General features: G+C 38.5%; 1 protein-coding gene across 2 annotated transcripts in view; it reads left to right on the forward strand.

Annotated features, from left to right (window-relative positions):
* Nucleotides 1-209: 209 nt before the first annotated feature.
* The window catches only part of SHANK3 (SH3 and multiple ankyrin repeat domains 3), a 334,590-nt gene continuing 320,329 nt past the window's right edge, over nucleotides 210-14,470 (forward strand). For both annotated transcript variants that reach the window (XM_063449167.1, XM_063449168.1), the window contains exon 1: nucleotides 210-328. In XM_063449167.1, coding sequence (XP_063305237.1) covers nucleotides 312-328 — 17 coding nt within the window. In that variant the 5' untranslated portion in view covers nucleotides 210-311. The remainder of the gene's footprint in view (nucleotides 329-14,470) is intronic.

Here is a 14,470-nt window from a genome sequence, read left to right on the forward strand (position 1 = left end):
TGTATTACATATGGCAAAAACACACACAAAACACACAAAGAACACAGAGCAAGGACACACCCAACTGCATACACACAAGTTGTCGGATACACAACAATAGTGAGTGGAATCATCTCCGGGAAACAGGAAAAGCAGCCACTTCCTACAGAGGAAATGTGAGGAGGACTGGCGAATCGCACCATACACCAGTAAAAAGAATATATGTACAACCGTAGGCAACTGCTCACTGGCACTAGTGTAACATATGCACATGTGTGTCACTGTACACAGCTTCAATCAGAGCTGGAACGTGTGCGCGGATTCTCAAGCATATGCCTAGGGATGTGAGGTGAGATGGCAAGAGTGGGAGATTGTATTGGGCTTAATATTAGAGTGTGTGTGTACCCGTCTCTATATTACTTTCAATGGGTCAGTAAATTATGTATTGGGAAACTTGTTGTATTTAATTCAATTAACAGGGGTTGCAATAAGTTGTATATGCTAAATTAGAGGCAGTGTATCAAATTGGTGGTAATTACCATGGACTGCATATTCCGTTTCTGCATTAAAGCATTTTTTGTGTTGAAGGAGAATATATTGAATATGTGGGGGCTGCATATTCTGCATTTGAGGTTTATGTGGATATGAGATGTTTTAAATTTTATCTGTAAAGAAAAAGGAGCGTGTTATATCTTGCGTAAAAGTAATCTGTATACAGGATGTGCATCTATGGAATTGTACTATAGGAGGATGTATATATACTATGTTAAAGTTAAGAAACTAGCTATATTCAGAATAAAGGGAATGTTTCCAAGATATGCAACAGATTGTAAAAACAAGTGGTAGCTTAATTTGATATCGTATATAGTGTGGAAGATATGTTTGTGATATGTTGTGTTCAATGTAAGTGATGTACCTTAGACATGCTGCTGTTACACAAGACCAATGTTTACTGGATATATTTCTGTAGGTTTTTGTTTATTCCGTTATTCAACTGAGGATCATTTACAGTCAGTATTTTCACAACAACAAACTACCTAACAGGGGTGTAACTAGAAATTGGTAAAATATTTTATAAAAAAATAAATATATATGTGTGATGTCTGGATGAGTGTGAGGTGTGTGAGATTGGCTAAGTGTGATATGTGTGAATTGTCTGTTGGAGAATGCGTGTGGGGGGTTTAATTAAAAAAAAAAAGTTGTTTAATAATTTTTTTTTTAAAAATGTAAACTATTTTTACCATTCCCCTGCTTACCTATTTGCCTGTGCGGGTGTATAGTATAAGAATCCATGGTGACGGTTGAGGTCATATAGTAGCCTTCGTGGTCCAATGGGGTAGCCTGTGCACCTCCAGAAGACTCTTACAGCTGGTGCTAGGTAAATAAGTTAGATCATTGCCATGGTAATCCAGTGGAAGCACTCTAATTTCCTGAGCCCTGGAACCACAGAAGGAGCAATTAAATTGATCTGCACCAGCTGGAGGTGCAGACCACAAGCTCCCTAGGACAAGTTTACTGTTATTTAAAATATTGCTGATAAGGCAAATTATTAAGTAGCAGTTTTGCAAGGTAGGCCTCATCCTGGACTGAGTCCCTGACAGGCGGAACTCCACAGCCCAGTCACAACCATGACCTCTGCCATCCTGGTATATCTCCCTTATATTTATCAGAGCAGAGAGCTCAGTTAGGGTCTTGTATACTTAATACATTTGTAAAAGCTCCATCTAGATTTTTCTGAGCACTGCCCAAGGATTTATGATTCATGTTATAGTGAAGAGAAGGAAACACAACTGTAACATTAATTCTCTTGGGAATATAATTAACTCACACCCTGCACACATTGTGATAAGTCTGTTATTGTCAACACATATTAACCAATTGCATTTTAAATATAAAAATAAAACGTTAGGAGCTTTCTAACAAATTAAATAAAATATAACTATTCTGGCACTGAAAGCATTACATGCACTCCAATTGTCCTCCAATACATGTACAATACATAAGCAAAAGCCTTGAACCCAAGTGAAAGGTAAATTAAAGTGATTTTAATTTACCTTTGTCATCGAAGAGCCACAATCTTTACTGTAGCTTTAGGGGAAATTACGGCCTGATCTCTCTTTGACTTGAGGTCCAGCCGCCACTAATAGGGGAGAGCACATTAGGCGAGGAAAATCAGCACGGGCAGTTAGTTCTGTAAGGAAAATGTAATTATAATCAGTGTGTGCATGGACAGAGCAACGCATAGATTAGGTCCTACCAATCATACTCATGGTCTGACTTATTCTTTAATTTTATGTAAGAGAGAAGCAAGATGAACGCAGAAACCAAGACAAAAACATAAAAATAATATTGTAATATTATACCATCAGTACAAACCAGGAAACGTCTACAATCAGCTATATGTTGCATTTTATAGAATGTATCTGTGATTATTCTGTGATATGTTAATATTTATAAATAAATAATGGTCCAGGCACTCAGAATAGTAGGAAAAATAGCAGCTTTATTGCGACAAAAGCAGCAAAGTTTCGACCCAACCAGGTATTTATTAACCTTAATAAAGACCTGGTTGGGTCGAAACGTTGCTGCTATTGCCCCAATAAAGCTGCTATTTTTGCTACTACCCTGAGTGCCTGGACCATTATTTTCTTTATATATCTGGAAGTGGGGCCTGGCCGGCCCTTGACCCGGAGCAATGTTAATATTTTTTTAGTCCATATTACAAATGGAAAAGTGTTAGATATTTGGCCATGCCACCATCATCCACTGTGTTCCATCGATGAAGTGTTATATGGGCACGTGCAAGGTTACCTAATACCTTGTAAGGGTTTATAGTTTATTTAAACCCTTACATGGGTTCGGGGGCCTGGGCTGCCCAAGTTAAATAGGAGTCACAGTCCCAGGTGGCAGCTATATCAGTTGCTGCCTTTAGTTGTCTTGAGAAAGTGAATTATTCTGTGTTCATTACGGTTCATTATTGCACAGATAACGTCACTCTCTGTTCACAATGAGATTCTAAAACATGATCTGTCATTGAAATAACATACAGATTATGTAACACATATATATATCTATATGTATGATTCGCTGAGAGTCCTGAGAATAATAAGTCTCTCTTGTAACAAGAGCAATAGTTATTGAGCTAGAAAAGAATTTCAGGAGTAGGAATGAGTCATTGCCTATTAAAGCAAAACATAAGCAAAATCATTGCAGAGAAAGTATTGGGATTCTTTCTTCTATATTTAAGATTTAACAGCTCTCCCAGTAGACTAATCCATGAGATTCTGACAATAATGCAAGCTTGCTGCCACAATCATCACCCATTCTATGGATATAATCCGTTAGTTGTCCCACTATAGTAATTTGTTTGCATTATCTCACTCATACCTGGTAACAGTCTTTCCTCTACTCTACTTTTGCGTGTACTAAAGCAGGGGTGCCCAAAAGGTAGATATCCAGATGTTGTAAAACTACAGCTTCCATGATGCTTTGTCATTCTAAAAACATGGAAAGCATCGTGGGAGTTGTAGTTCTACAACAACTGGGGATCTATCTTATGGTAACCCCTGTACTAAAGAAACACTATAGCATTAGGAATACAAATGCGTGTTTCTTACGCTAGAGTGCCCTTCTAGCTACTTGGGCTGCCAGTCTCCCACTTTGAAGTAGAATAGTGATTTTATGTTCTTGTTGTCCCCCACAGTGTCAATCTCTGTGCTTATGTTCTGCCACCTTGGCTGAGATCATCAGCACTGATGATCTCAGCCAATCCAATGCTTTCGCGTAGGAAAGCAATGGGAGGCTGCTGTGTATAAAATGGACAGTCTCTGTGAGATCATGTGATTGAAGGAGCAGAGTTTTACTCAGGTGTTTCAGAGGGAGCACTGTTGGAGTGACATCCACAGCTTTATAACTCTGCAATGTAAACTGGGGTCTCTCTGTAGCTTTTCCACCCAACCAGACTGCAGCTCTTCTTACAGACATGTATCGTCCCCTCTGCCTATTGTGCTACAACCCTTCTTACAGGCTGGCATCATCCCCTCTGCCTATTCTGCTACAAGCCTTTTTCAGGCAGGTATCATCCCCTCTGCAAATTCTGCGACAGCCCTTCTTCCAGGCTGGCATCATCCCCTCTGCCTATTCCGCTGCAGCCCTTCTTTCAGGCAAGTATCCACCTCTGTCTGCAATGTGAATTATATTGCCTTTACAAAGGCACTTGTGGCTCTCAGGCATAGCTCTCTTGATTTATCCCAGGGTTAGAGCGATCATGCAGCCTGCCAATAGGTCTGAAGACTCTGTTACTGGGATACCTAAAACTAACATACAATACTTCATTTTACTTGGAAATAGCCCATATGTTGGTTACATATAGGTTACGGTGACACACTCAAATAAATATATCAAACCAAATCATGTGAAGAAACCTACAGGCAATTGTAATAACACATAAACATAATAATAAAGTTGTGGGGAAGGAAATATCTAACATGAAATATTTGTCCTGCCAACAGAAACCATCATATGCAAATCTACCTGAATATGCAAATTAGCCTTTGGTATTCAGGTAGTGCATATAGCTGTTGCTAAGAGGTGGCGCTGTACAGGCTCCACAGCCAAATCCACCTACTTAGTAACAAGCATCAGCAGGACAGGAGAGCACACAAAATATATAACAATAAAACAACAATACACACCCCGCACCTACAATGGGTACAGAGTTGCTAAGACATAGGTGTAGTCTATGTCCTACATAAATGGTTTGTATGAAACCCCAGATGATGGTGGCAGGCTGGCTTCGTTGAAAGCACATTGACATCAGAACAGAGTGACATTGGTTTCTCAGTTCATATATTTTGTCAGAAAGTGAGACACAAGATAACAAAAAGAGGGTTCTCCTGCTCAACCATGTCATTCAATTGTCAGTTTAAACCTCTGTGTTGTCAGGTGATGATGATGAATTGACTGATAAGTGCGAGTGAGAGAATATTTTAAGCAATTTACATTTAGATCCCACATATTTCTGCTAATACAATGTATAAATTATTGTGTTTTTAATATTACTAATTTAATGCTAAATTGTATGCACTGAGATAGGTACACTTTGTCAGAGGAAAGGCTCTGTAGATTTTTTTCAAAAACAACCACATTCTTGACATCACCATGTCATACTCACTCCATTCACTCTGTCACAGTTTGCCACATTCACCCTTATACAAACAACACACTGCAAGCAGCTCCCCCAGGAACATGCTCACAGACACAGAGACACACATTCTCAGACACACAGATACACACACATACAGTTATGCATTCAAAACACACAGATATACACCCACGAGAATACTTACTGCCAGACACACATTCTCAGGCACATACACAATGTCAGAAATGCACACACAGGTGAAGATAGGCACTGCCACACAAACTGTTACTTTGTGTCTGTATCAGTCAATGTGTGTGTTATCATGTGTCTCTGTGTATCAGTATGTTTGTGTGCATGTGTGTGCATTTATCAGAGTGCATAAATGCTTGCATCAGTGTAAGTATGTGCGTGTATTTGTGTGTGTGTCCAGAGAGGCAATATACATGCAATGTAAAGATGATTTCTGTTTTTTTTATTAAATAATAATCTATGTATACCTATTGAAACTAAAAATCCACTTAAACTTCACTTTTCTGGACACCCAAAATACTCAAATTCTGGCGATGGCCTGAGATCCAGTCAGCCGTGCACAAAGAATTTAGTATGCAAGAAAAGGTTTAGCAACTAAACCTTTTGAATGCTGATATGTCGTTTCTCGGTGTACAAAGATTGATAAACTTGTCTTCTTCGAAAAAGTACACAGTTAGTTGAATGGACTAAAGGCAACAGTATTTAAGTATGATGAGTACACAAAAGAAATGTAATGTCCACAGCAGGATTCTATAAATTTACAAGAAGCTCAGTTTGCAGATATTGAATATCTTCATTTGCAATCAGACAAAAGAAAGATTATACATACAGAGAAAACTTTGATGAATTCTATATTTGTGAACATACATTAAGAATGCACTGTACATACCTATGCATTGAAACAAGTATAATGTATGTATTACTACTACATTGAACATTACTACTACGTGGAACCTTTAGAGATTACAAGACCACCATGTTTAGGACTTTGTCTAGTTTGAACAAGAAGCTCCAGATACAACAAATACGTGGCTATCTTTAGCACTCTGTTGTATTTTTGGGGTGAGCATTGTTATGTTAAGCCTTGGACAGAGACGAAGAAATGAGCAGAACCAGAAACTAGTAATAAGTCCATGATCTACTAATCTGACTTTATGCATTCTTGCATTACCAACTTCTATTCATAAATAGTACTATACATAGGACACAAGGTCATGCATTTAGACTGGAAGAAAGGAGATTTCATCTAAGGCTAAGGAAAGGTTTTTTTTTTTTTACAGTAAGAACAATAAGATACAGAATTCTCTGCCTGGAGAGTCTTGCTATATCATTGTATGAACAGATGTTTAAACAGCAAATGGATAAATACTTGCAAAACCACAATATACAGGGATTTAATTTTTTAATTATTGGTTAATATCTTCTTGATCCAAGGATATATCTGACTGCCATTCTGGGGTCAAGAATTGGAAGCGCTTCAGATTGAGTTTTTTGCCTTCTTTTGGATCAACAGGAAAAACAAAAGTGAGAAAGGCTGAACCTGATCGCATGTCTCTTTTCAGTAACTTGTGTAACTAGGTAACTCACCGACGTCCAATACAAACTGTCCAGGTGTAAGTTGACATTTGACATCTCCCGTGAGTCTCCTCTCCAAATATATCTCTTCATTAAATGGCTGACAGCACTGCTACAAACAAAATAGCACATCTCTTCAAACAAGCTTACCATGAATGACTTGATTTGATGTAGTTTTCTTGCCAGTTCCTACGTGGGGTGCTCTGTGCTTTTTTTTTTTTTTTTGTTGCCTGACTCTCTGCATTGTTACCCTAACATTTTAAAACCCGTCCTATGGAAATTGTAGACATTTGAATCTACAGGCAGAAGGTGAGACTTCCATCAGTGGGCTCTAGTAGTTTTGGCTGTCTCAATAATTTAGATGAGTACGTACTTTTCAGGTCCTGTACTTGATGTAGGAACAAAAACAGTAAGATTTCTTGAGATGAAAAAGAAAGTCGAATTCCTGTAGAACGTGTGCTTCTGGTAGATATCTCTTTCCAGAAAAGTTGTAGGTTGGGACAGAAACAAATTATCCAGCTCTATTCTTCTTTTGTAAAAAAAAAACTCAATAAAAATTCAGTTGTGGAAAAATAAAAAAAAACCTTCCCATAGAGTTTCTACAGTTCAAGCATTACGACATTGCTTCCTTCATTTTGTGCTGCCTCCTACCACCTACACCTCTGCAATAAGAAGCTGAGTCCTTTGCTAGAATTCCTAATACAATAATTATAATAGCAATTATGATAATAGTATCTTCCCATCATTGTTAGCGCACCCCATGTCTAATATCATTACCCACGGCTGCTGTGTCTCTATCTCCTTGTCACAACATACCCTGCTTCGATTATGGCTTTGTCACATATCCGCCCCCTGCATTTAGTATCTTTCGGGCAGTGTCTACCCCATTACACTGCATACTACACCTATAACTGCCTCTCCGTGTGTTACTGACTGTTCTTGCTATTTTAATGAACCATCTGTATGTTAGGATAGGGACTCATTCTGTACATTTAGCCAGCATGTATTATTTGCAGAACAAAAACGACTCCCTGGCAATCAGAAAATGCAATTGGATCTAAAAATAATATGTACATTTGAGGTAGGCAGAGCAAACGTAATTACTGATCTATGCACCCGATCATGCCATAACACTTACTGTGTAGCATTAAAGGTGCAGTAACCTAGTAATTTAGGCTGAAAAATTACTCAAATGTATCAGGTTCAAGCATTTAGCTCAATTTAGTAAGCAGTGTCCCCAGTAGAATGCTGGCGTTGCTGCTATTTTAGGAATAAGTGATATTCAATAGTTGTTAAATAGCAGCGTAGCTACACGACCGTTTTAAATTATTAGCCGCACAGAAAACAACAGAACCAGAGTTAGTAATTGCTGTTTAATATGTAGGGATGGCCCTAAAACACCGAGTGCTGCATGCATTTTAGTATAACCATACCTCCAAAGTGTCCCTATTTAAGAATGTAAGAGAACAATCCTTATTGTTGGACCAAATCTCTCTGTCCAGCTTTTCTATCATAATGCAAAATCTCAAACACAAAAAAATGTGTTAGACCTCTTTTCTCGTGTTCCTCACTCTTTCCTCAAGTTTGCCCTACCTAATGTAAACTTACAACTACCTAGTAAGCGGAGTAACCTTTGTTTTAATGGCTGGGAGGGTGACAAATAACACGTCTTGCTTTGTCTGCTGTGGGGGACGAAGGGTTCTAAATCAGGAAAAGGGCGAGAATGCCCTTTTCTAGCATACTATAGTTGTAACGGTCCACCCCGGTCAAGATGACAACTGGCACAGGACTCCCATCCAACATCTCCCTAAAATAACTATAATCACCTATGTGCTTTTGCCCTGCTGGGCATTGTGGAGCTGAATCACTTAACTCGCTACTATCAGGGACTAGCAAGAGGCTCATTCAGGCACAGCGCACCTGGACGGGAACTTCCCAGAAACCTCATGGCACTGTGTATTAGATCACGAGATGCCGCAATGCAGTAAAACTTTAGCACTCTGGTAGCACTCAAACAGGCTGCTATTTGGAAGGGAAAGTGGGAGGTGACAAGGCATCCAGTGATACTAAGTACTCAAGGGAGGTCCCTGTCCTGGAGCTACAGGAAGCCAGCATCTATGACCGTGACTTCCTATCAAACAGTCTGGAACTCAACGCTGGATTGGAGAATAGTCCCGGCCCGGTCAAACTTCTCCTAATGATTGCTTGGGCTAGACACCTCAGATTTGGGTGCTCTACACTGTTTGGGGGTAACCTGGGGTAAAGTGTATTATTTCGGGGATACTGTTGTAAGGCGCCCTGGTGTCTGGTAGTTCATTAAATTATCTAGTGGTGATTCAGCTATGTCCCAGACACCAAGGCCCAAAAGGTGGGGAATTGTTGTTTGTCATGATGATCCCGCTGTTGGGGACACGTGTATATAAACTGGCCTGTTGCTGAAAATAGTTGGTTCATGCTTTACCCTACATCAAGCCTTGGCTGATTTTTGGGATCACAGCTATAATCACTCTAAACTTCCTCTACCAGGGAAAAGCAATACTGAGTGTAAATATTCAGGCTGAATATAGTTGATATACACTAGTGTTCTGTAATAAGTGTTTATACTACAACTAAGTTTCTACTTTGACCAAATGACCAAGCCAGCTGAAAAGTAACTATTACCAATGGTGATGCCCAGTACCCTGATTCTAAGAGTTCTCTCCTGCAACAGTGTGCCTTGTATTGTGTCATATTGCCCCTCCACCTTTCTATACCATGTACTCTCCTAATACCCAAAGTAAAATTTGTTAGCAAAAGGAGGAATTGGACTTCTCTAGCAACTTTTGGCAAACCATCTCAAACTTTGTAAGGTTATGTTATGAGGACGTTTACCCTCCAATTTAATTACACATGGCTACTGAATAGTATGACAAATGTTAAAATGTATATGCCAAAATATGTCAGATTCACTGATCCTGCCTATAAAAGTCCCTGACCCTGTCTTTAATATTGATATGAATATTGAATAAGACATGTATGTCAATGCATGTCTTCTAGTTTATGTGTGTGTGTATTACACCTAGCAGTGTCAGGCTGTATGCAGTGCTGTTTGTCAGGTGCAAGGATTGATGACTGTCAGAGTGTACGATAGATATAGTTGTGGTTTTTGTAATATACTGACTCATTGCAGACAGCTTCAAAAGATACTTAAATTGGGGCGCACTCCTGGTAACATAGACCCTAAAAGACTTTGCAGTAGTTGTGGTGCTTGGAGTGTTGCTTTAAACCTCACACAACTGATGAGATTTTAACTTGTTGTCTATTGGTTGATACCACTGCCAGCAGACAATCAGTACAGTTTTTAGTAGATTTGCCTGCAAAATGTAGGTGATTTTTTTTATATGAATTTTCCTGGTTCAAGTTATGGACAAATCGAGCGTTTGATAAATAAATATACAAATTAATGTAGAATTTGCCTGCAATATTTACAGATTTCAAACCAGAAACTGGATGATACCAAAGGAGATGTGCTCATTTTGGTTGGAATGACTGAATTTCAACCAGATCTGCCGTTACTAAATATGATTACTGTAAAGACTATTAAAATTCATTAAGGACTCCAATTTCTGAACCAAAACAAAACCTAAAATTTGCGCTTTGCGTTTGCTCCACCATAATTTAAGGGTTGCTCTAATATATATTATATATATAGTTTTCTAAAGGACAACAAAGGCTTTCTATTAACATTCTACAAGTACAGTTAACACAACATTAATTATAAACAAAATGGGAAAAATGAAAAAAAAAAAATATATATATATATTTTTTTTTTTAAAGATTAGAATAAAGTGTATCTAAAGAAAAGGTCAGTGGGGGAGCATTCACAGAGACTTTGGGTTCTCCCTCTGACTGAGGACCAGCTCAGAATCACCATGACTGGGCTCGAACACTCAGCTGCAGTTAATTAAAAGGATTTGAAGGGCAGTAAGCAACGCTCACTTTGAGTGTTGCATGCAGCTCATCTGTGTCTGAGACCACTAAATAGGCTTCAACTGAGAGAGGGGAGCCCCAGGTATTAATTGATACCTGGGTCTCTTGGTGTGGTCAGGGATTTAACCCTACTTAAACTAAGAAGTCCACTGTTTGTAGGAACATCCTAACATGTTAATAGATTAACTAAAATATTGCCTAGAGTTAAACATTTTGTGCTTAGTGAATAACTCGATCAGAAATGTATTTGACCTAACTAGCATTGAAATGTTTTGTTAAGATGGATTTGTGATCATTTTGATATCTTTAATAGCTCTCCTGTGGCCTTTATAATGTAAATATGAAATGATACATCTTCCTTTTAATTGAGAATTGTGATGAACTGAATTCTAAGTTTTAGACCAAAATACTTTTTTAGTGTTTTGGTATGCCAGTTCTCAACAATTCCTGTTTTAGGGAAGGAGCCTGTATTCATGCACTTTTTGCCTATTCTGTCACACAAGAATTTCCTGTCATTTAAAAATAGAACACACAATCATATTGAATTTCATACGACAGCGCAGCTATTGGTTTTATTTTATATTGATGCAGAGTTTAAATTATGTGCACACCTATAGCACTGCTTAATCCAATAAATGTACTTGTGTGCGAAACAAGAGGTAGCGCACAGGATTGGGCAATACATTGTGTTTTTGCATAGGACAGGAAAGATCTTTGCAAAGGCCTAATGCAGCCTATACTGGAGACGGAGGCAGAGAACTGCTTGGCATTGACCTATTCCAGAAACCCCCAAAATACTTAGTTTCAGTTATTCTTATTGAATGAAATTATATATATAAATGAAGGGATGTAGAGAGCTTTACAGAGGTTTATTCTGTACATTTGGAACGTAAGAGAATAAATATCTGCATGGTAAGAAGCTGATTTGATGACATTCTCTAACTCAGTTATTGTCAGAGTTTGGTTATTGTAGCCTTAATTTTTGCAATTCAGATTTGAAATCAATGCAATTTGGAGTTTAATGAATAAGCCTGACAGAGTTTAATCGCTTCACTGCATCTATGATTATCCTTGTTCATTAGACACTGAAGTTACAGAACAAAGGTTTTTAGCAGCAGAATTCTATATTCATGTTTTTAATGGTGCAAAGAGCTTAATAAATTACTTGCTGGACAATTTTGTCAGGTGAATGCCCAGATTTTACCTTGGTGCCATGATTTTCAGGGTCCACCCAAAGGTCACTAAAACGTCATTGCCGTATATATCAAGGTACATAAATTGCTTTTTAATTTCTCGTTCCCTACTTTTATATATCTGCTGTAACAATAAAGGCTGGTGGACCACATTTCCCAACATTATAAACCAGGTTAAATGTACAGATTTATTTGGTCTGTGTGTGTGTGTGTGTGTGTGTGTGTGTGTATATAGATAGATAGACATATAGATAGATAGAGATATATGATTTGTATATGTGGGCCTGTGTATATTGTGGGTATGTTACATAATCACATAGTTTAACCCCAAAAACAAAGAAATATAGAAGCGCTTGAAAATTAGGAAATATATGCAGTATAGCTGCACTACCCCAAAGTGACACAGCGTGACACACAACAGAAAATAATACCAAACTACAGACTGCAATAAGTACAGTATCTCCAAGTCTACAATCTGGAATGAAATAAATATATAGTGCAGACTATCTGATAACACTAGAATAGAGATACAGTAGTGTATTTGGGAGAAAACTCACATGTACAAGAGCCCTATTACCCTTGACTCTGGGTTTCAATAGCTCCACTTAAAAGGGATATTTCCCACAGCTTTATATCAGGAAAGATGTCTCCATTTAATTAGATGTATGTCTGGTGCTTTTAAGTGGTGGGTTTTCCAGCAATAAACCCACAACTCGGCAAGCAAAATCAATACAAAAATGGCAGCTGCCTGAAGTAACTTCCAGGTTTCGGCACTTCTCCGATCACGTGACAATCTGGAACCACCGCTTAATGACCACGGTTGGAAGAAGCCCGGGGAGGCGGGCAAAACACGTCACCTAGGACGTCATCGAGAAGTGGTCCCAGATTGTCACGTGACCAGAGAAGTGACGAAACTCGGAAGTGACTTCAGGCTGCTGCCGTTTTTGTATATTGATTTTGCTTGCCAAGTGGTGGTTTATTGCTAGCAAACCCACCACTTAAAAGCACCAGATTGTCCTATATCCTTCGTATACATGTGGCAAAAATGGAGATAATTACCTTTCCGAAGATTATGGGGAATGCCGCTCGGCGGGCTTCTGCCATGTTGCCTGGTTTGTGCGGCATGTTGGTGCATGCCTGCCACTGCAAACCCACGCAATTATATAACCCCACGTCCGTCCACGGTAAAGACAACGTTGATGTGCGGGTGACATCACGTAAAAGACGCACACGCATGTTTTGGGGTCAAAGGCTAGGTACAGCCAATCGGATCTGCAAGAGGGTTATTTAAACTCACTTATTCTGTAGCTCCTTGCCTTGTCGTGGTTTCCCTTAGATGAGTATCCGGGAGTGTGTTCTTGATTCTGTTTTTTGACTTTTGTTTTGTTTAGACTTCCCTGATTTCTGCTACCTTTGACTTTTGGCTTTTCCTTATCGATGTGTCTCGTTCTGTGTCTCGTTCTGTGTCCCTGACCTCGGCTAGTTTTCTGACTATTCTCCGGTACGTTAAGTCTGGCCATTCTAAGGTCCGGTAAGACCCTTAGTTCTACGGTGTGATACTATTCTGCAGGCTGGATCAATAAAATCCTGATACAGATATACATCTGATTGAATGGAAACATCTTTCCTGATATAAAGCTATGGAAAATATCCCTCTCAACTTCAAGTTTAGCTATTCAAACCCAGAGCCAGGGGTGATCAGGCTCTGGTCCATAGTTTAACCCCTTTGCTAACAAGTGGTTTGCAAAAAAAATACCTTCGGAATCCAAGTATTTGGGGTGTTTTGGAATTTAATGTGTCAATGTATTATTATTTTTTTTTTATTATTTTTTTTCTTGTGCAAAGATGAACATGCAGTCATATAGTGACATGTCAACAGGATTTCATATGACAAGAACAATTCTGAATACACAACTTGACACGCTGAGATTGCTGCACTTTTTTTTGGGGGTAGTTAACATTAGAGGCTGAATATCCATATCTATGAACACATATTAACCCCTTAAGGACACATGACATGTGTGACACGTCATGATCCCCTTTTATTCCAGAAGTTTTAATAAAAAATGTTTACCAAATAATGGAGTTTCAATAAAAATTGAAATAGTGTTGTAAATAAATATATATATATATATATATATATATATATATATTGTATAATTATAATATATTTTGTCACATTACCATGTCATTGCCCCTTCCATCTTACCCTAACTCTGCAACCATATTGCCTCTTTGGACACACACCATGGTATATGCACATACACACACTAATATGCATTCATAAATGCACACATTATGAAACACACATACACATATATGGACACTTGTGAACAGACACACAGATATTCCAGACACACTCACTGATACAACTGTCAGAAAGAAAACTCAAGTGGATACACACACCCACATTCTCAGCTACTCACAGATACACGTTAGAAACATATTTTCACACATAAACATAGAAACAAATGTACACACATATACATGCACACAAACACACATACACTGTCAGTAATACACAATGAAACAAGCACATACAAATATACAAGTTTTCCCATAATTTTCTACCTGTCGTCCC

Source organism: Pelobates fuscus, chromosome 3 (assembly GCF_036172605.1).
Source record: "Pelobates fuscus isolate aPelFus1 chromosome 3, aPelFus1.pri, whole genome shotgun sequence".
Taxonomy (NCBI): domain Eukaryota; kingdom Metazoa; phylum Chordata; class Amphibia; order Anura; family Pelobatidae; genus Pelobates; species Pelobates fuscus.